The sequence below is a fragment of the Felis catus genome, chromosome E3 (genome assembly GCF_018350175.1).
Source record: "Felis catus isolate Fca126 chromosome E3, F.catus_Fca126_mat1.0, whole genome shotgun sequence".
NCBI lineage: Eukaryota > Metazoa > Chordata > Mammalia > Carnivora > Felidae > Felis > Felis catus.
In genome coordinates, this window is record NC_058383.1 from 19751762 (window position 1) to 19777689 (window position 25928).

The 25928-nt window shown below is 55.5% G+C and overlaps 1 protein-coding gene across 7 annotated transcripts; it reads right to left on the reverse strand.

Annotated features, from left to right (window-relative positions):
* Nucleotides 1-1876: 1876 nt before the first annotated feature.
* Nucleotides 1877-25912, reverse strand: KDM8 (lysine demethylase 8). 7 transcript variants are annotated; one of them, XM_045048168.1, is made up of 9 exons: nucleotides 25777-25912; nucleotides 15173-15698; nucleotides 13461-13610; nucleotides 12513-12679; nucleotides 11306-11438; nucleotides 8645-8689; nucleotides 3669-3818; nucleotides 2643-2735; nucleotides 1877-2557 (listed from the first exon to the last, which is right to left on the reverse strand). In XM_045048168.1, exons 2-9 carry the CDS (start codon nucleotides 15662-15664, stop codon nucleotides 2393-2395), a joined length of 1395 nt encoding a protein of 464 aa, XP_044904103.1. In that variant the 5' UTR covers nucleotides 15665-15698; nucleotides 25777-25912; the 3' UTR covers nucleotides 1877-2392. The 7 variants fall into 7 exon arrangements, with proteins under 7 accessions (XP_044904103.1, XP_044904100.1, XP_044904102.1 ...); XM_045048165.1 differs by lacking the exon at nucleotides 25777-25912 and adding an exon at nucleotides 25513-25618; XM_045048167.1 differs by lacking the exon at nucleotides 25777-25912 and adding an exon at nucleotides 25145-25474.
* Nucleotides 25913-25928: the final 16 nt, after the last annotated feature.

A 25928-nucleotide genomic window follows, 5' to 3' on the forward strand; every position in this document is an offset into this window, starting at 1 on the left:
CTGCATTGATTCCAACGTGAACTTCCCGAAGACTCCTACCAAAACCCTCAAGCGCAATTCTCGAGACCCTGCCTGATGCTCCAGGTTTTGGACATCGGGCCGTTGCCCGCCTCCCCGCACAGCCCGTCTTCGCTCGGCTCCCTGCCGACACCGCTCGCTCGGTCACTGGACCGGCGACGCTCACGGCTGTCCCGCTTCCTGGGGCCTCCCCTTCCGGCCCTTGTCACACAACAGCACGCAGACCTGTCTCCCTGGCCCGGCGCCCTCGTCCGTCCCAGTGCTGGCTGCACCGGGCCCCCTCTGGCCACCCAGTTCCCTCTGCTCCTCCTGCACGGCTCCTTCCTCTCCCCCGAGGGCCGGGCCTTCCTGCCCCAGGGCTGCTGCACCTGCTGCGGGGAGGTCCCCCTCAAACCTCACTGCCAGTTTGGGTGTCCCGGTCATTCTGGCTTATTCACATGTCGTCTACGGTAAATCGTGTCCCCGTCACCCTGTTCCGTTTCCTTCGTGGCACTCGTCACTACCTGCACCGTCGCCCTCCGGACCCCCCGGGCCCTCGTGACCACCAGGGCGGGCCCCATCCGGCCGGAGACCATGCGTGCCTGTGTGGGACCGGGTCCCGAGCAGGTCCCTGTGTCTCGGGTGGATGGGTGGGTGACGCGGCCTCGTGCCTGCCCCTCCTCGGTGGTGCCAGCAGCCGGCGAGCACTCATTCCCAGTGGACCTTCGCCCATGTTCCTCGGGACTGAAGCAGCCCTCTGCTAGCCTGGCTGGTGCTGCCGGCAGCCCGGGAGCCTTGCCCGGAGAGCACGCGAAGGTTTTATCTTTTGCCGTCTTGCCACCAAACAAGGGACGTCTGCTACAGGTGGCCGGGCGTCCGTACCGTGCTTTAACGCCCAAATCCTCGTCCCTAACTTCAGAATCCCTACGTTACAGACGGGCCTCTGCTCGTCAACAGCGGCTTGGAGCAGAAGCGGGGGGCCGGCCGGCCGGCCGTCACGGGTAAGGCGCTGGAGCCACACGGCCGCCCTTCGGGTGGGGAGGGGTGTCAGTGACGCGGTCAAGTCCCCGCCGTTCCTCACGGACAGCCAGTGAACCAGACACAGTGGCAGCCCTAGTTTATGCCTCGATACCTTTGCCATCTGGTATTAATTCATCTGCAGAATTTGGCAAATAACTGTTAACGCCAGACAGGGGAGCAAGCAGTCCCCACAGAGCCCTCGATTTCACTTCCAAAATAGCTCGTCTTCGCCTCTGCCCACCGTGCCCAGTGCTGCACCCCGACCGCACACCCCCTCCTGCAGGAGTCAGCGTGTGCCCGACCCCCTGCCCGCCAACGCCTCCCCCGTTCCGTGCATATTCTGACGGGGTCCCGCTCGACTCGAGCCCCCGGACCTACATGATGAAGCTCCGATGCTCTGGCCTGGTGGCAGAGGACGCGAGTGGCTAGCGTCCGGCTGCCCACCGACGCTTCCCTGTCCCTCTTGGTCACCTGCGGTGTGTGTTAGCCCCAACCCGGGCGGCCAGGCTCCGGCTCCAGGAACTCGTGGGTCCCGGGCCCACCCGAATCTTCCCTGGGGCCTCTGAGCCTGAGGGCCCCGGCGCTGCAGGGACGCGGAGCTGGCCCCCCGGGCGGAAGGCTCTCTGCGGGAAAGAACGAATGAGACCGAGGGGCAGGAGGGGGGCCGCCGGGGGCCGTGGATGGCTGTTTCTCGACTGGGGAACTGGCTACCGGGAGGGTGCATGTTGAAAATTCGGCAGGCTAGGAGAGGCAGGCACCTCCCTGCAGGCAGGTCAGGCCTCTGTAACGACAGGACCCTCCCCCGTGATCTGCACCGCCTCTCCAGTCCGCGGACAGTGGTGCAGTCACGACGAACAAGTAGGTGGCAATCCTAGTGATTATTAGCAGCGAGCGTTCACGGACCCGCAGGGGCCCTGCACCAGCACCGTCCCTGGAATTCTCTGTGGTGGGGGTTCGGGCTGCCGTTTCCCAGATGGAGACCCACCCACGAGGTTTCCGCCCCAAATCTGACGCCGCAGTTAAGCCACGGGGCTGGGTTGGAATCCAGGCAGCCGACCTCAGAGCCCACCCTCTACCGCTGCCCACACTGCCTGCCCGCGTCCCAACCGCATCCGGCTTTAGGAGGCCCACGGTCTCCATGCAGAGCGTCCTTCTGGGGTCCCGCCCGCCGGCCTCTGCCGCGCATCCCTGGCCGGAACGTGCGCCTTGCCGGGCCCCGCGTCCGCCTGGCACGCAGACCGGCGCCCGGTGAGGGCTTTGGCACAGGTGGGTCTGGCTTCTCTCTAGATGCCGGGACCCAGCCCCAGGCCGGGCGTGGGGCAGGGAACGCGTGAATCCGTGACTGCCGTTGGCATCTCAGACCCTTTCGCCCTGGCTACGACCACCAGAAGCTGACGGAGAAGCTCAAGTCCAGAGCCCGCACGTAATGCCAGTATTTAACCGGGATGAACAGGATCTCTCCGGGAGACAGGATGCAGGACAGGAACGGGGCCTCGGCAAACTTGGGGAACTTCTCCAAGTCGGGGTTCTCCACGTCAACCTGAAGAAAACACTTGCCAGGTCTCCAGAGACAGGGCGGGGAGGGGGGGAAGCTGCAGCGTCACCCGGGTTCCCTGCGTACCCACCTGGCTCGTGTTGTGAAGAAGATGTGTGTCGTGTGGATATAAAGCCTCTGACTCCTGCGGCGAATACAGCCGGATGTACTTCCTCCCCGTCACCTGCGAGACAGTGCCTCGTCAGTCAGCTGCCGCCCCCACTGACCACAGGTCCCTGAACCCCCCAGCCTCCCGAACCTCTCCACGCCTTTCCGCACACCATTCCCTGCGCCCAGAATGCCCCAGCCCTCCCACGCACACTCCGGGCCAGGCATACGTTGAGCCTCCAAACAGATTACGAATCAGTAACTCCGTGACCGTAGCCGACGATAACTAAGCACCGGCCTGTGGCAGCCACCCTCCAGCTGCTCCAGGTGTGTTCTCTTGTTGAATTCCTCACAACCCTCCACGGCGGTTCAGCGTCACCCCATTTCACAGATAGGGAAACTGAGGCACAGAGAGGCAAGCCAAGTGGCCCAGGTTCACCCAGCTGACAGGTGACAGGGCTGGCGTGGATGCCAAGCAGTCCGGCTTCTGGGCCCCGGATCCCAGCCTCTCTAGCATCTCCGGGCAGAGCCTCTGGGCCGGGAGAATGTTCTCATTTGTTAAACCTACCCGCCTAGAAAAAATCAGGTGGTTCCACAACAGATGCCTCTCCTTTGGCAAGAAACACACATGCTCCTCTGTCTGGGTCTCCGGACACACCATCCAGTGGCCGGGAAGCCTCTCATGTGGACAGAGGTGCTCGCAGGGAGACCACCCTGGTTCTGTCGGAGGGCAGGCAGGGGGAAGGCACTCGATCCCTCCCGAGATGACACCCAGCCCTGCTCTGCCCAGGTGACACGGCCAGGACCCCAGAGGGTCCTTCCTGGTCAGGGAACCGCATGTGGAAACAGCCCCATCCGGAGAGAGGGTCCCACGGGGGCCCTGGTGCCATCTCTCCGGTTCATTTTTGCCACATCCCTCTCTGGGCGTTTAGACACCCATAACGTGGCCAGCCCGTGCAGGGCGGGGCCGGGAGGAGGCAGAAAGCCAATGCTCTGGAGCGACTCTAACCTGGACCAGGAAGTTCTGCTGAGGGTCCTGATGGAGAGGAGAGACGGTTCCTTGGGGACCAAACCAGGCGTTAATGGTGATCTCTTCTTCGTCCCCATCGCCCAGGCAACAGTAGTCGGGGATGCTGATGTCCCGCTTCAGCTCCGGGATCTGTGGGTGTCAGAGCAGACGTGGGAGGCCGAGTCTGGCCGGGGACACACGGGCCCCGAAGTCGACGGGCCAAACGCACACTGCCTGGTTCGGCGCTAACACGCCTGTGTCCATGTTTCACAGGACGGGGACTTAAAAACCAACTAAAAAAATTAATAGATAGCTTAATTAGGGAAGAGTTATCATTTTATTTTCAGATTTGTTCCTGTCATATGCATCTTCGTTTTCTGTTTGAAAAGCCTGATAGCACTGCTCTGCACTTAACCCAGCTTGGGGCGCCTGGGTGGCTCAGTCAGTTAAGCGTCCGACCCTTGATTCTGGCTCAGGTCACGATCTCACGGGTTCATGGGTTCGAGCCCCACATCAGGCTCTGTGCTGATAGCGTGCAGCCTGCTTGGGATTCTCTCTCTCTCTCTCTCTCTCTCTCTCTCTCTCTCTCTCTCAAAATAAACAAACATAAAAAAAAAATAGGGGTGTCTCGTGGCTCAGTCGGTTAAGCATCCGACTTTGGCTCAGGTCATGATCTCCTGGTTCACGAGTTGAACCTTCCATCGGGGCTCTGCGCTTAACAGTGCGGAGGCTGGAGCCTGCTTCAGATTCTGTCTCCCTCTCTCTCCGCCCCTCACACGTGCATGCATGCTCTCTCAAAAAATAATAAAAACATTAAAATAATAAGTACATAAACAAGCCAACCAACTTGTAATTTTCTAAAGAATGCACTCTTTTTGAAAATCAAGTTAAAGAAAAACAAAAAAGAAAATGGGGTTGAGGATTTATCACATCTCCGCAGAGGAAGATTTTCCAAAATTGACTAATGATAAAGCAATCACAAGACATACATCTTAAATACGTTAATTGACATGAAGACCACTGACGTGGGAAACTTTTGAAGTGTGGTGAATGAGGGTTAGTGTAGAGAGCTCATACAAAATAAAAAGGAAAAATAACAAGGACCCCAATACGTGACTCCACAAATAATCAAAGGGCAAAACCCAGATATCACACAGAAATGAATTAGACGTAAGGAAGAGTTCACTCCCGTTAGGGAAGAAGTCTGAATGAAACGTCACTGATGCCACGGTTTCCCACTAATCAAACGAGCAGACTGGGCCAGGGATGCGGCCCAGTGGTGCTGAGGTGTGGGGAAAGGGGGCCCTGTGCAGGGCTGCTGGTGAGGTCAAGATAAAATCATTGCGACAGTGACTGGGGACGGGCCGGTCTTCAGGGTGTTCAGGCTCCGACCCAGCCGGCAGTGAGCTTGAGCAGTGCCCCTTTGTGCGGACGGGCCGGGGGCCTCACGGAGGCTGAGGTCGGGAAGATCACCTCGAAGATCACCTACCGCGGGGGCAAACGGCTCGGAGGCTTTGGGAAATTCGACAGAAACTCAAGTCTGGTGCCTAAAGGGGGACAAGGGGGACCCCTCTGCTACTTTCTTCGGGTATTTCCTGAGTAACGCCTCCCGGGTCAAAGGGGCAGCTGCGGGCCAGCTTTTGGCCACTCTTTCAGTAGCAGCCCCTCCAAGTTCGGGCTGCTAAGAAGCCATCCGTCCTTCGGAATGGCTGGAAGGACGGATGCTCTGGAATGCTCTCCCCGCAGCAGCCTAGGAAGAAACACAGACAGGCTGCTGTGTCCGCTGTTCTGGGGCCCCCTGTCCTGTCGGCCAGAGGGGTGGGGGGGATGGGAGGAGATCCCCAAGGCCTCTGGGGACCTCCTGCTCCTCCGCCACCAGGCCGTCACACCACACAGCCGCTTCCCGCTGGGATCGTGCCAGGCCCTGGGCCTGTGGAATGCTGACAAGCTGACTGGTCCCTGACGACATTACCAGGATTTCTGAAATATGACTGGTTGATTGAATGGTGTAATCAGAGCCACTGGACTCAGAGACCCCCCCAAGAGAAAGGAAGGCTCCCAGGATGTGACCTGATAATTAAAGGGAGGCCTGGCATGGTGGCCAAAATCTACAACATGGGGCCCCGGGGAGTAAAGGAAGAGGTTTTTGGGCAAGAGGTTTTGGGTGGTTTTTGGGCAAGAGGTTTCTGCCACTGAGCTCCGTGAAGGCAGAGAAGGCCCCAGAAAGCAGTGCAGGGACCTGCCAGGCAGCACTCTGGATGGCAGGGGTAAAAACACATCTCTGGGGACCCGAGATAAAGAGCCGGGTGGCCCTCCAAAAGGCAAAATATCCTCAAGGTTTCTGTTAAAAGCAATCGGACACTCTGCCTTCTACTTTTTTTTTTTTTTAACTATTTTTTTTTTTTTTATTTGAGAGTATGTGGGGGGTGGGGAGGATAGGGACAGAGAGAGAGAGGGAGAAAGAGAGAGAGAGAATCTCAAGCAGATTCCATGCTCGGTGTGGAGCACAACTCGGGGCTTGATCCCATGACCCTGGGATCACACCGCGAGTTGAAATCAAGAGTCGGAGGCTTGACTCGGGTCATGATCTCGCGGTTTGTCAATTCGAGCCCCGCGTCGGGCTCGGTGCCGACAGCTCGGAGCCTGGAGCCCGCTTCGGATTCCGTGTCTCCCTCTCTCTCTGCCCCTCCCCCACTCTCACTCCGTCTCTCAAAAATCAATGTTAAAAAAGAATTAAACAACAAAAGAGTCAGAGGCTCAACGGACTGAACCACTGGCACCCCCACCTTCTGCTTCTAAAACTGCTTCCTCTTGTTCCAGTAAAATGGAAAATGGCTGCTCCAGGACAAGGAGCCAAGTTTACCTGTGGCTTCTCGGGTCCCCCTGGAAGGTGTGACTGAGGTCAGGTCTCTGGGGACCGTACGGTTGGACTCCCCTTTTCCTTCATTAAGCAAGAGAGGACAGGAGGCAGGGCCTACAAGTCCTAATTCGGGAGACCCGGGCAAGAGACCCCAGCCCACCTAGCCCCCACCTGCTCCGGCCTCTTTCATTTCCGGCGCACGGGCTCCTGGCGGCTGGCACAGCCCCCACAGGGCCCGGGTCCCCCGGCGGGACAGGCGGTGAGAGCGGCCCCAGCCCAGCGGCACCGCGGTGCCCGAGCCCCACCAAAGCTCACCAGTCGCCGGGGTCTCAATTCGAGTTTTCCTCGACCGCGCCTTTTCCCTCAACCCTGCCCAGCCACCTGTGTCCAGCCCCCGGCCGTTGGCACCTGTCTGACACCTGTCCAAACTGTTCAATCATCTCCCTAGGATGAGCCTTCAGATGGTTCCAGCCTCACTAGGCAGTTTTGAAAGTATGGAACATGATCGGATTCCACTTCTCTTTGTTCCCTTATTGTGCCTCCGTTTAAAAATAAAGTCTAGGGGCGCCTGGGTGGCGCAGTCGGTTAAGCGTCTGACTTCAGCCAGGTCACAATCTCGCGGTCCGTGAGTTCGAGCCCCGCGTCAGGCTCTGGGCTGATGGCTCAGAGCCTGGAGCCTGCTTCAGATTCTGTGTCTCCCTCTCTCTCTGCCCCTCCCCCGTTCGTGCTCTGTCTCTCTCTGTCCCAAAAATAAATAAAAAATGTTGAAAAAAAATTAAAAAAAAAAAATAAAGTCTATTTTTTCTCACGATGATGACTATACATCCTCATTATAATAGACACTTTGCAAACTGCGGAGAAAAAAAGGGAAAACTACTCACGGTCTTACCACCCACGAATCGCTGTGAATCTTCTGGGCCCTTTCTTCCTGTTCCCACCAGAGCTAAGGTCCCTCCGTGTCAGGGCACATCCTTTCTCGCTTCCCCCCAGCCGGCGGGCCCCCAAGTTCCCACGGTGGCTTCATGAGCGAGCCCTGCACCCAGGGCGCTGGGTGACAGGCGTGTGGGGGGGGCACACCGCCAGGTGGGGGCTGAGAGCATTTCTGCCAGTCCTGGGAGGCCGGTGGGGCCAGCCTCTGATGCCCCCTTCTTAGGGCCGACTGGTGAAGGAGAGAAGGAGCTGGTGCAGGACCTCTACCCCCGGGCACTCTCCCTCACGACTGCCCTGGCTCTCCTGACAGATCTCCCCGCAATGCCTCCTCTCACTGGGACCCCTCCTGCTCAGAAACCTCCCAGGGGCCCCCGCTGCCTTGCAGATAGGTCCGATTTCTTGGTCTGGCCTTCAAGGCTCTCCCCGCTGGGCCCCAGCCTCCCTCACTACCTTCTTGCTCTGCTCTTCTGAATGAACCCTCCGAGGCAGGCGGCCGCGGCCGGCACTTGGGGCCCGCTCCAGGGTGCAGCCCGAGTCTCGGTGCAGGAGCGCCTCTCACTGGAATGTCCTGCCTCCAGCCTGGCCGGGCCCTGCTCTTCCTCTCCGCCGGCCCGAGACCCCCTCCATTCTCAGTCTTCGACCAGTCTGTCCTGAGGGTCTTCGATCTGGCCAACCAGCACTGGGGACCCACGGGAGACGAACCCGGGCCCGGCTGGGCACACACGGGCCCAGCTCGGGGCGACGGCCTCGTGAGCAGACAGCTGACACCGGGTAAGGACGGTGCTGGGACCGCCCAGAGAACCCTCACCAAGGAAGGCAGCGACCCGCTCTTTGTGGGTCGGGTCAGAGCCTGCCGCCCGCACTTGGCTCCCCAAGACCCATTCGTCAGGTGTGACCACACCGGCTCAGACTTCCGGCTCCACCCGCTGGGGCCACCTCCTCCCCCTACCGGGGTCTCGGGGCCCTGGGGTCGGCAGGCCCAGGCTCTCACTGGCCACCTGGCAGCTTTGTCTGCTCTCCGCCCGCTGCTGGAGGACGCAGGTGCCACGCAAGGTTCTCCTTGCTCACCAGTGGGGTGGGTGATGAGGCTGTCAGGCCCTTTCCTGCCTTCTGGGCTCAGAGCTCAGGAAGGGAGGTGGGACAGAGGGAGAGCGGAAAAGACAAGAGGAGAGGGCGTCAGACTTACCTGGTCAAAGAGCTGGTGCTGAGCCAGGTACCCGACGTCCCTCGGCTGAGCCGCAAGAGAAAAACCAGAAGTGACACAGAATGCCTGGTTAGTCGTAAGGGACACCCTGCAGGTGCTGCCGTTAGTGGCCTCTCGGCACCAGGGTGCACCCGGCCCCAGACAGCCACTTGGCAAGGACCCTCGGCTCCATCCTGCTTGGTCCCCTCTGTGACCTGGGGGCGAATGGGACGCTCTCCCTCTGGGGCCAGGCTGGGCCTGGGGGAGACGCCGATCTGGGGCCGCCTCTGTAGGGGCTGCTCCAGGACTCAGCTTCCTCCCTGAAAATGAAGAGGCTGCACTTATAGGAGGCTTTTTCATAAACAAAAATGGAACTACAGTATATGTATTACTTTGGAAAATTTTTCATTTAATGACAACATCACGAATATCTCTTCAGGTGAGCACAGACATACGTGCCTCATTCTTTTGACGGGTCCATGTTTCATAGACGGGACAGATCATTATGAAGTCAACCATCCCCTGCTGGTGGACAGTCAGGGTGTTTTCCCGGCATTTCCACAAACAGTCTAACATTCTGGGCCTTCCTTATGTTTATGTTCTCCCAAAAGCAGAACAACCGAGTCAAGGGGCATGAGCATTCTAAATTCCAGTTGCTTCTGCCAGGTTATTTTCCCAAAAGTGAATCCCAGGTTGCCTTCCTGGCAAAACTGTCAGTGCCCGCTTCCTACACGCTGGCCTGCCCTGGGGATGATCATCTTGTGAGAATTTCCACAAGCAGATGGATGAAAAGATCTGTGCTTTCCACACTGGGCTCCACAAGGCTCAGGGGCTTCCTGGGAGGAAGGGCTTCCTGTCTAGGGCTCTGGAAGGGCCAGTGGGGGCAGAGCTTGCGCGAGGCTGCCCCTCCCCGCCCCCCACTCCACAGCCAGGGCGGAAGTCAGCCTGGGTCTAACGGGCTCTGGGGCTCAAACTGTGTTGAAGGACACGAAGGCTCCTCTCTCGAATCCCTGGAGAACCTCTGTGCTTCCAACCCTCTCTCTCATTGCCTTGTCTTCCTTACAGCTATGGAAGCTACAACATGCCAGACCAGGGCTACGAGGTGGGCACGGCCGGATGTGATGTGGTCTCTCCTGCCATGGATACTGTGGCCCAGAGACACTAACTTCGGTTAACCGGGCACTGGCCGTGCCACGCTTACAGCTTGCCACGTTTAACTCTCACAAACGACCCTGTGAAGTAGGCATCAGCAACCTCCAACGAATCCCAAAGCCAGGACACTGAGGATCGAGAGGTTCGGCAACCAGCCTGGGCCACAGAGCCGGCAAGACGGTGCTGGAGTTAACGCTCTCCCGCCTCAACCCGAAGCGCACCTGCCTGCCCCCTGGCAAACCGCACCTCCGGTTCTGCGCTCCGCTCTGGGCTCGGGGCTTCTTCCCGGAAAAGGGGACTGGAAAGGGGGTTCACTCCTGCGAGCACAGGGGCAGAGCAGCATCGCGTGCTCTCGTGCCCGGTTCCCTTCTCCAGGCCTCTGGGCGACAAGGGACGCAGTGGGGGTGGGTGTGGAAGGCGGGGGACGTGGGTACGGAAGAGGTCTGTGAACGCAGCGGGACGAGGCCGCGCCCCGGAGAACCGTACCAGGCGCCGGCAGAGGAGGCCGGACACTTGGGAAGAGAAGCGATGGGGGCAGGAAGGGTGATGGTGCAGGGTGGGGGGAGATCTGGGGGGCCCTCAGGAGCTCACAGTTACGATGTCGAACAGCGTCCAACGGGAGAGACTGTCAGCCAGCACGGTCACCACTTGGGCCCTGTGGCTGCAGCGGACCCAGACGAAACCAGATCAGAACTCACAGGGCCCGGGCCCGGGGCCGCCTTGGGTGTGGGAAGGGGAAGCCACCACTGCCCTTATCTGAGACGGTAAAACGGCACCACTGCTTCTGAGAACAGCCTGACAGTTCCTCAAGAACGGTTAAACACGGAGTCCCCACAGAACCCAGCGGTCCCGCCTCTGGCACACACCCGGGAGAGACGAACACTTGTACGTGCGCACTCACGGCGGCGTTTTCCACGCCAGCCAAAGTGTGTGCAACCCGAACGGCTGTCAGCCGATGCCAGAACGCAACGTGGGGTCTCCATGCAACAGAAGGGTACTGGGCACAGCCAGGGACGAGGGACTGACGGCGGGCCACGGCGTAGACGAACCCAGACGGCACTCTGCCGAGCGGAAGTGGCCACAGACGCCCACGTTTGATACGATTCCATTTCTATGAAATGTCCAGAATTGGGAGACCCACAGAAACAGGAAGCAGGCTAGTGGCCGTCTGAGGACGGGGTGGGAGGGCCGAAGGTGAAATGACTGTTCATGGCTACCGGTTCTTTGGGAGTAATGAGAATGTTCTGGAATGAGACACTGGTGATGGCCAAAAAACCTTACAAATACACTAAAAAACCACCAAATCGTTCCGCCACAAATTAAATAAAATAAAAGACTTGAAATGAGTCGCGTTGTGCCCGCCCGGCAGCCTGCCCCCCTCGCTCTGGCCCACCCGCCTTCTGACCACAGGCTCTGAGAGACGGATGCCTCCAAAAGGCTGCCCTGCAGTGCCCGAATGTCACGCGTCCTCCCTACTGTGAGCCCCACGGGAAAGGAGGCGCGGAGACATACCTCATCCCTGATGTACTTGCTGATGAACTCGTTGACCGTCATGAGCGTCTGGGACCACTCCTCGTCAGTGTACCTGGAACCAACCTCCACCGGGACAGTCCGGCAGCCGGCGACGTCCTGGATGTACTCCAAGCTGGAAGACAGACGCGTACGGTCACCATCACCTGCGTGCTGAGCCTTGCCGGGCCCTCCGCTAAGTGTGCTTCACACGGGTCTCCTTTTGTCTTCCCGGAACCTCTGGGGGACAGGCTGTCACCCCCACCGCACTGGCGAGGGCGCTCAGGTGCAGACACGTGGGGTTACGTGCCCACTGGCACCACGGAGCTTTGCAGAGAGATCCAGTGGGGCTGGCCTGCCAAGGCTCTTGCTGGGAGGTTCTATCTCCCTGCTGGCCAGGAACTCCCAGTTCTCTCTCTGCTCACCTCCTCTCTAAGCTGGGAAACCTCCTTGGAGCCAATGGCACAGAGTGCAGCGCAGACAGGCCTGCGTCCTGAACGCCAAGGACCTCTGGCACGTTACTTAACCTCTCTAAGCCCTTGGCCCCCATTTGTAAACGGGGGCGATGACAGTACCTGTCCCACGGGAACCAGGGCGGACAGAGAGGGAGCAAACCTGGCACGTGCTCAATCCGGTAAAACACCCCTGCAGCAGAGCTCCTCCCACAGCCTCGGCGGGAACCGCCCCCTCCACGGACCCCCAGACACAGGTGACCCGGCCACCCGTCCTCACAGACCCCTGCTCCTTCCCATAGGCATTACGGCCACTGTCCAGCAGCCTGAGCCGCTCTTACAACCATGAATCCGGGGTGGGAGACCAGATGCAGATGTGAGGAGGGAACGAGCCCAAGAGCCCCGCCGAGAGAGAAGGGGACGTGTCTTAGGCTCTTGCTTCTGCTCTGAAGCCGCGAGGCCCCCGAGAAGGCCCACGGGATGGCTCAGCTCCTGCAAAATGCCACGAACAGACTTAACGCGGCACCGCCACGCCAGCACTCGCTACAACACCTGCTTGGCGCAAGTGAGCTGAGGACGCCACGGATCTTACGACCTCCGGCGTGAACTTGGAGCAGCGCCATCTTGTTTAACCTCAGCAGCCCACGCGGGACCGGTCGGGAAGCGTGTGCGAGGCTGCATTTCCCGGGGGAGGAAGAGAGGTGGAAGCCGGGTCCTGAAATGGGCCGAGGAGGCTCCCGGGCCTCACAGCCACCCACCTCCACTTCTTCATGCACGGCCACTGGTCGGCCACGCCTTCCAGGATCACAGGCCTCCCCGGAACCAGAAAATGCTTCCGGAAGTGCTGGAGGGATGGGCAGCGGAGCCGGGGCACCGTTCTCTCAGACCTCACGTCTGGAATCCAAACACGGTCGTGCCTCGCTTTCTGTTTAAAAGCAAAACAAAATAGCAGCACGTGCAGCAGAGTTAACATTCGGGGCCATCCGCCGGGAACGTGCGTCCGTCCCCGGCAGGCTAGCTCGGCTGTCACGAATGGGAACAGCTAACATCTGTCATTGTCACTGCTGCTGCTGCTCCTGGTACTCCTGGCCCTTTCCTACTAGATCACTTAAAGCGTCTGTTCAGGGCGCCTGGGTGGCTCGGTTGGTTAAGCGTCGGACTCTTGGTTTTGGCTACGGTCATGATCTCACGGTTTTGTGAGTTCGAGCCCCGTGTTAGGCTCCACTTGGGATTTTTCCTCCCTCTCTGCCCCTCTCCTGCTTGCACGCTCTCTCTCTCACAAAAATAAATAAATATTAAAAAAGAGTAGGGGCGCCTGGGTGGCGCAGTCGGTTAAGCGTCTGACTTCAGCCAGGTCACGATCTTGCGGTCCGTGAGTTCGAGCCCCGCGTCGGGCTCTGGGCTGATGGCTCAGAGCCTGGAGCCTGTTTCCGATTCTGTGTCTCCCTCTCTCTCTGCCCCTCCCCCGTTCATGCTCTGTCTCTCTCTGTCCCAAAAATAAATAAACGTTGAAAAAAAAATTTTTTCTTAAAAAAGAAAGAGTAGATAAAGCATCTATTTGATTGTAAAAGGAACGTGAGGCTTTCACAGAAACTCCGCAGAGGAGACGTTACGACCCCAAATGCCGTCTGATGTTAAAGTACTCTGTCATTACTATGCGTTCCTCTCCCATCCTGTCACTCGTGAGGAGAGGACCGTTGACCCACCCGCAGGAATATGCAGGACGAATGAGCCACGTTTCCACGTTGCCACTCAGTCCCCGCGATGTCTTCTGAGGGGCTGTGCCGGAATTTCCCAGCCACCTCCCAACTGAGTGACCTGAGCAAGGTAGTGTCTTGGGGCCTCAGGCTCCTCTTCTGTTACATGACCGGGAGACTAGGTGTCACACGCGAAGTGCCCAGGATCGCTGGCAGGAGCGTCCGCTCCCTCTGCCCCCACTGCTGCACGTGTGCGCGCCAGCTCTGCCCCCGCCCCCTCTGCTGCACGCGCATGCGTCAGCTCTGCCCCCCCCTGCACGTCTGTGCGCCAGCTCTGACCCTGCCCCCTCTGCTGTATGCGCGTGCGTCAGCTCTGCCCCCCCCCCCTCCCGCCCCACCCCACTGCACGTGTGTGCGCCAGCTCTGACCCCGCGGCAGTGACGACTACCAGTCTCACCCCAGGCCGTGCACGCGGCCTCGTGCTCACCATCCCTGTTCTACCCTCTGCTCTCATTTCCTCTCACGCCCTCGTCAGAGGCACCTCCCTGAGCACCGTGAGCGGAGCTGCCTCCCCCACCTTCCCCCCCCCCCCCCCCCGCACGGAGAACACATTCTGTAACAGCCTCTCTGTAACCCAGACTCCAGGAGAACAGGCCCTTCTGTACGTATCATGCCCTCGGCGCCTGGCACATCTAGGCCACCGCTGGTGCCGTAAAGCTGCCGAGCAAACCCCTCCCCCTTACAGGCATGGGAACGCAGGGGGCAGAGAGGAGTCAAGACACCTGCCCGACTCACAGGCGGTGGGCAGCTGGTGGGAACGTGGCCCGGGAGGCCGACTCCAGACCTGAGCTCTCACCCCCCCGGCTACACGCACTGCCCACCACCACCCGCACCGTGAGCCCCACCCTGGGCACGGGGCCACCTCTGTGTTCCTTTGGGACAGAGTTGGCTAGGAAAGGGCAGTGGACAGTGAAACTCCCGGGTCAAAGGACACTGGCATCTGCCCCCCGTGGTCTGCATGTCTGCCCTGCCCTCTGAAAGGTCAACCCACGCACCCTGCCCTTGGCCCCCTGGCATCCTCCGTGGCACCGGTATCGCATAAACCCTCCTTTGTCAGTTTCACGGCCAGACATGTTACCTCACTGTTCTTGCCTTTTTTTTTAACCACAGGTGAGGCCGAGCATTTTCCCACACGCCTAGAGGTATGGTAAGTGAGGTCCGCGTGTCAGCGCTGGGACCCGAAGCCTGGCCTCGGCCCTGCAGGGTAGTCCTCATGCGCTAAACACTGGGAAGGCCACATGCCGGGACCCTGAGGGTGGCACCCAGCAGTCACAGGAATGGGAGATGGTTGGATGTAGTAGCACGTGGCCCAAACGCGGTGGCACGGAGAGCAAGGCAGCCAGGAAAGGGGTGAGCTTCCAGGGCCTGACCAAGAGCAAGCTGGAAGGTGTGGGCCCATGTGTCCCTCCAGGCTGCTGCTCTCTGGAGCCACGGCGCGTCCACCTCCCTCTCTCCTGAAAGGGCACTGCTTGTGTAGACACTGGGGGTGGGGGTGGGGGGGGATCGGAAATCACGCCAAGCGCCTCCCCTTCCGAATCCACAGAGACACTATTTTCATGCCTCGAGGCCTCGCCCCCCAGGGAGAGCGCACTCCTTCCGTCTAGAAAAACAGGACCGGCGGGGCACCTGAGGTGTGGCAGGCGGCAATCCCACCCAGATACCTTCTCGTGGGGCTGCTCCTGGGCCGGGCCCGGGGCGGGCCTCTTTCCCGAGGGGAGGTGCGCCTGCAGGACGGCCGCGACTTTAGTGAGGATGTCCCCGAGGATGGCCGCCCCCATCAGCAGACCCATGTCGCAGACTCTCAGGGCTGCGGCCACGGCGCCGGCGTCCCCGGGCTCCTCGCACAGACACACGGCCTTCAGGAGGCAGCCGAAGGCGTACACGCGGCGCCAGTCTCTGTGCACGTCGCGCCACGGGCCCGTGTTGAGTTTCTCCCAGGAGTAGTCCAGGATGGCCTCGCTGGCCTGCAGACACTCGCCCCCACGGCCGCCGCAGAACAGCTCGACCGCTTCCTGCAGCAGCCGCACAACGCTGCGCTCCACCCTCTCCCCGAGCTGCAGCGTCAGCTCCTCTTTAGTGGGGGGCAGGAGCGCCCTGAGTGCCTCCCGGAGGGTGCCGGCTCCAGCCAGGGGCTCCCGGTCGCCCTCGGCCATGGGGCCCTCTGCCGGCCGGGTCGTGACGACGGTACTGCGGGAAGAAAGAACAGTTAGAGCAGAACAGCGTGTCGCGTGCCCAAACACATACATTTGTAGATTTTCATAAGATCAAACTGGGGAGGGGGGAGCTAGAGCCGTGATGATATGCAGTAGCGAAAACATCACCCACTGAGATTTTTAATGTATATACTAATAGGCAATCTACGGAATGGGAGATGATATTTGCAAATGGCATATCCAATAAAGGCTTAGTATCTAAAATACATAAAGAACCGATGCAACTCAACACTCAAAAAGCAAATAAACCCAGTTAAGAAATGGGCAGAAGACATCAACAGACATTTCTCCAAAGAAGACATCCAGATGGCCAAAGACACGTGAACAGATGTTCAATGTCAATCATCATTAGAAAACGCCAATCAAAACCATAACGAGATGCCGCCTCCCACCTGTCAGAATGGCGAAATCAAAAACACAAGAAACAACTGATGCTGGTGAGGGTCTGGAGAAACAGGAAGCCTTGCGAACTGTTGGTGGGAATGCAAACTCGTGCTCTGGAAAACAGTATGGAGGTTCCTCAAAAAGTTAAAAGCAGAACTACCCTATGATCCCGTAATTGCACCACTGGGTATTTACCCCAAAATACAAAGAAACACTAATTCAAAGGGATACATGCACCCCTATGTTTATAACAACATTATCTACAATAGCCAAATTAAGGAAAGATTCCAGGTGTCCATCGACTGATGAATGGACACGGAAGATGCTGTATATACATATTCAATGAATGTTACTCAGCCGTAGAAATTGAAATCTTGCCATTTGCAACAACATGGATGGAACTAGAGAGTATTATGCTAAGCGAAATCAGTCAGAGAAAGACAAACACCATAGGATTTCACTCATGTGGAATTTAAGAAACAAAGCAAATGAGCAAAGGAAAAATGAGACACAGAGGGAGACAAACCAAGAAACAGACTCTCAAATAGAACAAACTGATGGTTACCAGAGGGGAAGGGTGTGGAGGGATGGGGGGAACAGGAGATGGGGACTAAGGAGTACACTTACCATGATGAAAATAAAATATTAAAAGATTAAAAAAAATCAGAAAGCGATAAAAATAATAAAAATATACATAAAGTCACTTTCTATAAAGAGAGAGACCATGCAGACATCTCCCTTACAGGTTCCCACGGCTTTCCACACGTGTCCTTTGTGACACACGTCTCACGTGAATGACCCTACAACGGTCTTCTCTGCCAAGGGTAAAACTCTTGTGAGGGCAGGGCCCCCGTCTGTCTGGGGTCACCCCGACATTCAGGGCCTGGTACGATACCAGTCTCACCGTGGGCACGGGATAAACGTGTATTCAGACAGGAACGTATGTTATCCTTAACTGGAATGCCTCCAACATCCCTCCTCTCTGGCAAACTCCTATCCGACCTTCGAGGCCCACCTTAAATGATCCCCTCTGGGAAGCCTGCCAACACTCTGATGGCTTATGTGTCTGTCTCTCCAGGACTAGCTGGCAAGCTTCTCCGGGGCAAGAACGTGCCTCATTTCTCTCCATTTCCCTAAAGTCCGGCTCCCGGTGGGCACTCAACTAAAGCTGTTGAAGGAGTGGGGTCTTAACTTCTCGGGAAGAACCCTGGGAGTACAGAAAACCTACACAGAAAGGAAAAACATCCTAGTTGGTGCTCTTCTATGCGGACGGCAGGCCGGTCCTAATGCGTAAGCACTGATAGGTGAATAGGTTCTCACAGGTTTGTAATTGCTCACCTCCGCCTGTGCCACTGCGCTCCGGGTATACTAACAGCTGTTCCATCCGCCGTCTATCTCACGATGCTAAGAAACAGGGACCACCATGCTTTTTGCAGAGACTGCTCTACGCTAGGTAGGGGCCAGCAGGCTTTTTCCGTAAAGGCCAGATGTTACACGTTTTAGGCCTGGCAGGCCACGCGGTCACCGCTGTCGCTGCTCGGCCACTGCAGCGTGAAAGCAGCCTTTTGCAGGATGTGAACGAATGGGCACGGCCGCGTTCCAGTAAAACTTTACGAAAACAAAGCCTTGCTTTAAGCTCACCAAAATCCTTTTCACCCTCTTCCCGGGCACACAGACTACATTTCCAGGTCATCCCTGCCACGCGACGTGGCCACGACTGCCAGCTCATGTGAACGCAAGTGATGCAGCCACTCCCGGGCCTGGCCCGCATACACCCCCTACGGGATTCTCCACGCCTTCCCTACCCGCTGGCTGCAAGTGAAGGACTCTGAGGCCCTAGAGGATGACACAGCCACAGCGGCCACAGGACTGGGCACATACGCCCATGCTGGAATGCCTCATGAGCCAAAAAGAACTTGCATTGTGTTGAGCCGCTAAACTGCTGATGATGCGTGTCCCAACGGGTAGCTGCCCTGACACAGAAACTTCTATTGCTGAGGAAACAGAGAGGGCAGAGTATTCAGTTTTGTGGCTCAGAATCCCTTCCTCTTTCTTAACAACACTCCTCCGTTTCCTTCTGAGGAGTTTCATCTCCCCCGCGGAGGTCGGTCAGGTGGGATGTTGCCGGGCCGTGGGTGTGTGCGCAAAGCCAGGCGACTGGTTCTAAGCTGCCTCCCTTGAATGTGAACTTTGAGCAGATCGACTGGACTGGAGGTGGCTGGTGCTTCACGGTCTCCTACTGGCCATTTCTGGGCCAGCCTGGTCTAGGGGCCTCACAGTTATCGTCCCGGATTCCTGGGTTATGGAGCCCCTTTCGTTCTTACTCTTTTCAAAGGGCCATTCTCCAGCTTTCCATTCCTTCTGTGGCCCCAGTGGCTCTCCAAAAAACATCTTCCTTCTGTCAGCCAGGGTTGGCTTCTTTGGTCAGGGACCCTACTTGACCCACAGGAATCACTGATATCCCCCACCCCTGGGGGATGGTGAAAGGCAAGGAGGAAGACTGATAAAGCCTTATCAGATGCCTCACTTCCTATAAAGGGAAGAAAGCCACCGTTCCCCAGTGATCCCTGCCTCCTGTGACTAACACCCTTATCTAACTCCTTCCTCTGGAGCATGGGCAGGACCTGTAATTCGAATGGCCTTTGCAGATGCCGTTAAGAATAAGGACCCTGAGATGGAAAGATTATCCTGCATTGTGTGGGTGGGTCCAACTTTATAGAGGAGTCCTTGAAATAATCTTTCCTGGCTAAAGTCAGAGTCAGAGGGAGAGGTGATAACAGAAGGGCCAGAGAGATGCAGTTTTGCTGGCTTTGAAGATGGAGGGAGGGGGTCACAAACCAAGGAATGTGGGTGGCCTCCAGAAGCAGGAAAAGGCCAGGAAATGGATTCTCCCCTGGAGCTTCCAGAAAGGAATGCGGCCCTGCCAAGACCTTGATTTTAGCCGTCAGCCCCACGTTGAAGGCCTGGTCTTACGAAAATGTAAGATAATGAATTTGTACTGTTTTAAGCCACCAAGTTTGCAGTAATTTGTTACAGCAGCAACAGAAAACCGTTATGACTTGCTTCTAGCCAACAAGTGTGTAAGTTTGATACGTGTGGCTTTTTTTTTTTTTTTTTTTTTTTTGCCTAAGATGGCAAAGGTGATGGATGGGATGCCCCTTGATTGGGTTACATGAGGTTTAACTTCCACTGCCAGCCGACTCTCCCTACTGCCTTCCTGGCTCGTGTGCACTGATGAGCACGTGGCCAGTTGGGAGAGGTCCACATGGCGAACAGATGATGGCAGCTTAGAGCCAACAGCAAGCTGGGAACTGAGGCCCTCCGTCCAACAGCCTCCAAGAACTGAATTGTTCCAACAACCACAGGGGTTTAGATCCTTGTCCAGTTGAACCTCTGGACAAGAACTTCGTCCTGATGGACACCATACCTCGAGCCTCGTGAGATCCTGACACAGAGAACCCCACTAAGCCACACCACAGACTCTTGACCCAAAGAATCTAAGATAATAAATATGTGTGGCTTTAGGCAACTAAGCGTAAACTAATTGTCATACGGCACTAGATAACTAATAAACACCCCTATTCACATTTCCCTGACACCCTGGGACTCAACAAGAACTCACACAAAAGAACGGGAGAAGAAAGCAGTTTCTTTTAGCACCAACGTGCATGAAGAAGTCAGCAGTAGACAGGGAAGGGAAGACACAGGAAGGCTAGAGGTATGGTCCCTGCAGGTAGGCTGGACAGCCCCATCCCTACCTCTGGGCCCCATTTTAACTCATTTCTCGCCAACTCGTGACTAACACCACCCACAACACTGACAGTAACACATCGTTACCTCTTTAAACTTCACAATCCGATGAAGCCGAAAATATACAAAGTGTTTACTCTAAGCCAAGGATGCCCTAAGCACTTTTTAATTCTCACAGAAACTCGAAGAAAGTATCATCGTCCCCATTTCACAGATAAGGAAGCTAAAGTGGTTAAGTGACTTGCCCCACGCATTGGGCTAGGAAGAGGGGACACGAGAGATTTAAAACTCAGGCAGTCTGGCCCCCAGACTTCCGTGATCTCGTGGGTGAAGGAACCCAGCCACATCTCCGGCCAGCACAGGATGAAGTTGGGAATCTGGGCTGTTTAACCCTCAACAAAACCCTGTAATGAAGGAATTATTATTCCCACTCAACAGATGAGAAAATCCCATCACTTCGTAGAAGCAAAACGGATGGTCTTCCTTGCGTGTCATTATTTTTGAAGAACCTCTTCCTGAGCCTAAAGCAACAGCAATAAGGTACCACTGCCCATTTCACGGTTCTCCCACCCTTCCCCTCCCTCTAATCTTATTTGTCCCTCACAACACTGTCAAGTGGCTAGGGACGTATATGATCATTTTCCCTACACCCCCACCTTCTTTTGCTGATGAAGAAACTAAAGTCCAGGGGAAAAATGAAGTGACTTTCTTATGTGCCGTGTCGATGCTCCGTGGTTTCTGTACGTTATAATCTTACAATATAATCACTTACAATCTCGTGATGTGAGGTTTTACAGAGACGAATGAAGTTAAGATCTGGGAGAGTAAGCAACTTGTCCAAAACTACACAGTAAGTGGTGGCGTCTACCCAGAACACTTTTCAGCTTCAGGGGTGAGGATTACATCAGCTTTTGGATCTTTGTATCCTAGCTTGGTCCTCAGTGCACAAGGGATAGCCTTCCAGCCGGCCCAGTGAAGGACGGCACCGAGAGCCTCGAGTGGCACGGCCCTCGCCTACCAGGACGATTTCTATCTCTAGCCTCCTAGAAGATTCATAAACGTCTTGTGTTGGTCTCAGTAACAGCTTTCTTGGGAGAGCTTCACGGCCCAAACTTCCAATGTGGCCTTACCCGCTACCCACACACAAAACCGCACGTGTGCCCGTCAACTGGCCTCCCTGGGTGGCTTCATGGCTCATCCCCTCAAGAGTGACTCACATGTCTTATAAAGCAGCCTCGAGAAGGCTCGGGGCACCAGAAGACCTCAGAGACCTCATATCCTGGCTTCTCACAAAGGTCTGCAATAAACCTCCCAGAAGACCACTTATTTGCCGGACTAGAAAAATGGCTTCGAAAGGGGTCCTTATGTACCCGCTTTGTAAATCGGTCTTTTAGTGGCCTTAAAAAACGGCTTCCCAGAGAATTTTAAATGGGCTATAAACCAGTTCCCTGGGATGCAGATTACGGACTTTGTAAACTGGCCTCTCGGGGTGACCTTACAAAACACCCCCTCAGAGAGCTCACAAAGGCCCTTCAAAGTGAGCCTCTACAGGTGGCCTCGTGTGCTGCTTTGCCAACCGGCTTCCCAAGGTGGCCTCCCTGCACTGCTTTGCAACATGGTCTCCCAAGGCCGTCTTGTTTGGTCTCCACAAGCCTGCCTCCTCAGGGAGCCTATGTGTTACTTTGCAAATTGGCCTTGGAGAGGGCCTCATGTAAATGGCCATGTCAAACAGCCCTCTGGGAGAGGGCCTCAGGTTGGCTGTACAAAACAGGTCTCCTCTTGGCCACATAATATAACCTTAGTAATTAATTTCGAATCCAGAGCTCCTCGGTGAATGGCTTTATCAAACAGTCTTCAGAGATACGTATGTTGACACCGTATGACAGAGTCTTCCAGAGGTGGATGCTCCGGGATAGCTCCGAGTTTGTTTTCAAAATGACTTTCCAGACTGGCTCTGTCATAGCCACTTGAATGGCCTCCCAAAGGGCCTCATGGCTGATCTTGTAACACTAGCCTCCCTGGAGTGCCTGGCTGGCTCAGTTGGTGGAGCACACAGCTCTTGATCTTGGGATTGTGAGTCTGAGCCCCACACTGGCTGTAGAGATTACTTAAAAGTGTTAAAAAAAAATATGGGGTGCCTGGGTGGCTCAGTCGGTTAAGTGTCCGACTTCGGCTCAGGTCACGATCTCACAGTCCGTGGGTTCAAGCCCCGCGTCGGGCTCTGGGCTGATGGCTCAGAGCCTGGAGCCTGCTTCCGATTCTGTGTCTCCCTCTCTCTCTGACCCTCCCCCGTTCATGCTCTGTCTCTCTCTGTCTCAAAAATAAATAAACTTAGGGGCGCCTGGGTGGCGCAGTCGGTTAAGCGTCTGACTTCAGCCAGGTCACGATCTCACGGTCCGTGAGTTCGAGCCCCGCATCGGGCTCTGGGCTGATGGCTCAGAGCCTGGAGCCTGTTTCCGATTCTGTGTCTCCCTCTCTCTCTGCCCCTCGCCCGTTCATGCTGTCTCTCTCTGTCCCAAAAATAAATAAATGTTGAAAAAAAAAATTTTTTTTTAAATAAAAAAAATAAACAAATAAACTTAAAAAAATTAAAAAAAAAATAAAAGTGTTAAAAAAATAAAAAAAACCACTAGTCTCCCAGAAGGCCTTGTGTTCGCGGGTGGAAGCAACTTTCCACGGGTGACGTGGCATACTGGTCATTATTTCTCTGAATAATCCTACAGCCTGATTCTACTGGCTTCATTAGTTAGCCTTTTAAATACTTGCCGAATCAAACAGCCTTTGGGGGAGGAGCCACATCCTACTACAGGAAACAGTCTTCCAAAGTAGAGCCGTGAACTGTTTCACAAACAGGTTTCTTTACATACTGGGCCTTGTCTGAGGGCCCAATGAAACCCACACTTTGTGTTAGTTTTACAAACCAACCAATCTCCCGTGGTTTCTTTAGAGCACCAGGAAAGTGTTAGGTTCTACCCATCAACCCTCTCGGTTAGCTCCTGTTCCCATGTGAAATGGCCTTACAGAAAAGGGCTTTCACTGGCTGGGTCAAACCCCTTCTTGATGAATGTATGAAACTATGGTCCAGAGAAGGTGGCCCCATGTGGGCTGTCAGCAGCCCTCACAACAGGCCATCTGATACGGCCCTCCACTGAAGGCAGGTACAGGCCACACGAAACTCCTTTCCAAATGGCCTCAAGTCCTGGCTTTACAGATCAAACTTCCAGCACCCCCCATGTACTGGTCTGACAAAAAAGGGTTCTTGATAATAGTAAAACAGTCTTCCAGAGGAAGGTGTCAGTCAGAGTAGTCTTGCTGCCTTGGCCTGGCTTTATTGACTGGCTTCCCAGAGTTCCCCACTAAACTGCCTTTTATAAAAGGTTATACGATACAGCCTTCCTGGGATGCTGGAGTGGGTCAGTTCACCGAATGGCCAACTTTTGATTTCAGCTCAGGTCATGATCCCAGCATCACAGGATCCAGCCCCATGTCAGGCTCTACACTGAACATAGAGCCTGCTTGGGATTTTCTCTCTCTCTCTCCCTCTGCCCCTCTCCTCCACTCATGGGTTCTCTCTTTCTAAAACAAAACAACAACAACAAAAAAAAACAAAAAACAAAAAACACAGCCTTCCAGAGGAAGGAGTCAAGAATAAACTGTGTGATTCTTTCAGAGTGGCACTGTAGACTCATCTTCTAATTGGCCCCCCAGAATTCCACATAAAAAGGCATAAGCAGAGGTTGTATAAACTGCCTTCTGCAGTCAGGTACAGGTGGGTTAACTACAGAATATATCCTACAAACCAGGATGCTGTATATAGGCCTTTTTTGTTTGGTTGGGTTTTGGCTTGGTGAAGGATACATTTTTCTCTTGTAAAACTTTTTATTCTCATCGTTTTCTCCAAAGTTCTTTGTTCTTACATTGTTTGGAACTTTCATTTCTGCAAGCAGAGATTTCACAAGCTGACTACTGGGAGTGCTGTTAGTTTTCTTTCATATGTACGTAAATTTCAGCATTTCATATTATTTAAATATTTAATATTTAGGACTGGTCAAGTCATAAACTGGGGGTATTCAGGCCAACTGAGACCGATGGTCACCCTAATTATGGGCCCTATGAAAAAGCCGGAGTGGCTTTATATTGTCACTTTAAAGTCAGTTCCCTAAAACTCGTCAGGTTACCGGCCTGGAGAGACCTCTTGTTGGTCACAGAAGTCTCTTTTTGAAGGAGGTGAGGGTGGAGGTGTCAGGTACAGAAACAGCCCCAGTGGTCTTGTGCCCTGACTTCGTGAACTGGCATTTCAAAGTGCCACGTGTACTGGCTTCGTGACATGGGACAGCTTTCAGGGGAAGGTCAGGTACAGGTTGCACAAAATAGCTTCTCTCGGTGGACTGTATCTTGGCGTCTCTTACAAAAGGCTTATTTGTTTAGGATAACGATACTCATTTGTTGATGAAACGATACTCTAGGTATGGGGGTCGGATAAAGGTTGTCTGAACTAACCTCTCCAAGTGGCTTTTGTCTCCGCTTTATAAATCAACCTGATGCGAGCTTCATAAAAGGTTTCTTGTTGGTTGTATTTAACACAAAGGAGCCACGTATCGGCTACATAAAATAGACTGCGTGGCCTAAGGTCCTGACTTCACAAATTCACCATCCAGATGGAGCACGTTATGTAAGCTGGCCTTTCGTAGTGAACAGCCCAAGTGGGCTCAGCTGGTTACAAAACAATGCCTCCTGGGAAGCCAGGATACTCATCCCAGAATTCTCTTAAATTATCTTTAAGAACCTAAAGCAATTACAACAGACTTTCAACTGGCTGGGAGAAACGGCTTCTTGGAGAATCTCACCAGGATTCGCAGAGGGTTGGCTTTATTTAAGAGCCCCCCAGGGTCCCACAAACGTCTCTGGCTGACCCGAAATGGCCATCCTGAGAGCAGTATGCTGGTCATGAGAAGCCTCCCGTGGGTGGCTTCCAAAATAGGAGCCTCTACCTGGCTTTCTGGGAGCAGGCTGCCCACTTAGTTTTCAAATCTCTTCAATTTTATTGTGGCACTATTCCACGTAAGCTGTGCAAAAAAACACAAGAGCTTTCTAGGGAGGTTTATAAAACTTCCCAGAGAGATTTGGAAATATTTCCAGAAAGCTTTGTTTAGCGGCGCCATGGGTAACTTTGGCCTTCTAAGGGCCCCGCTGTCTCGGGTTCGGGCCGTCGGTGGGGCCCTAACACCTGCCTGCCCCCTGACCTTGGGCTTGCTATATGTAACCCTGCTGAGCACGGTGACTTACCTTTGCTGGATCCTAACGCGAGGGGCATAACGCGACACCGATGCTCAGAGTTAACTCCTATTACTTACAAATCCCTGTCCTTCAGGTACCCCAAGCCGACGCTCCACCCGAGGGCTCACACCCCTTCCCCGCCTGGGGCTTCATTTGTCACGGCCCACATTCGGTTTACAGCAACCTAGCTCCAGGCCTGTGACAAAGGCAGGCTTGGTCCACTACCTGTAGGTACCGTCACCGAGGAAATAAACACTGGCGCAGACGCACTAGAGTTCCGCCAACGCGCCCCCAGGAATCGCGCAGGCGCACACCGCTGGCCTCACGCATGCGAAATTACTGGTTTAAAGCGAGCACTACGCACGCGTGGGACCTACCTCCTACCCGCGACGTGCAGGAGAGTTGGCGCTGCGTTCTCAGGGCGCATGCACCGCCTCTTTTTTTTTTTTTTTTCCCCCTCCCCATTCCCGTCCCAATTTCTCTACTTGGGGATTTCCAAGGCGCACGCGCGAGGCAGTCTTTCCACCGCCAACGCCCCCAACGCCCCGCCCCGCTGCGCCTTTAACACAGCGCCTGCGCAGTCCTCCCCTCTGCTTCTAAGGAGGCAGAGCTTCCCTCCCTCTGGAGTTGCTCAAGTTCACCTGTCTCGAGTTTGGGCAGTGTGGAGTGGCGCAGAGGCTGGCGACGACGTGTTCCGTTTGGTCGGAACACTCTGGCTCTCTCCTCCCAGTAGTCAGGCTTGCCGAAGTATCGATCACTCAGTGCTCGCCTGATCGGGACGGAGTGCCTAGCC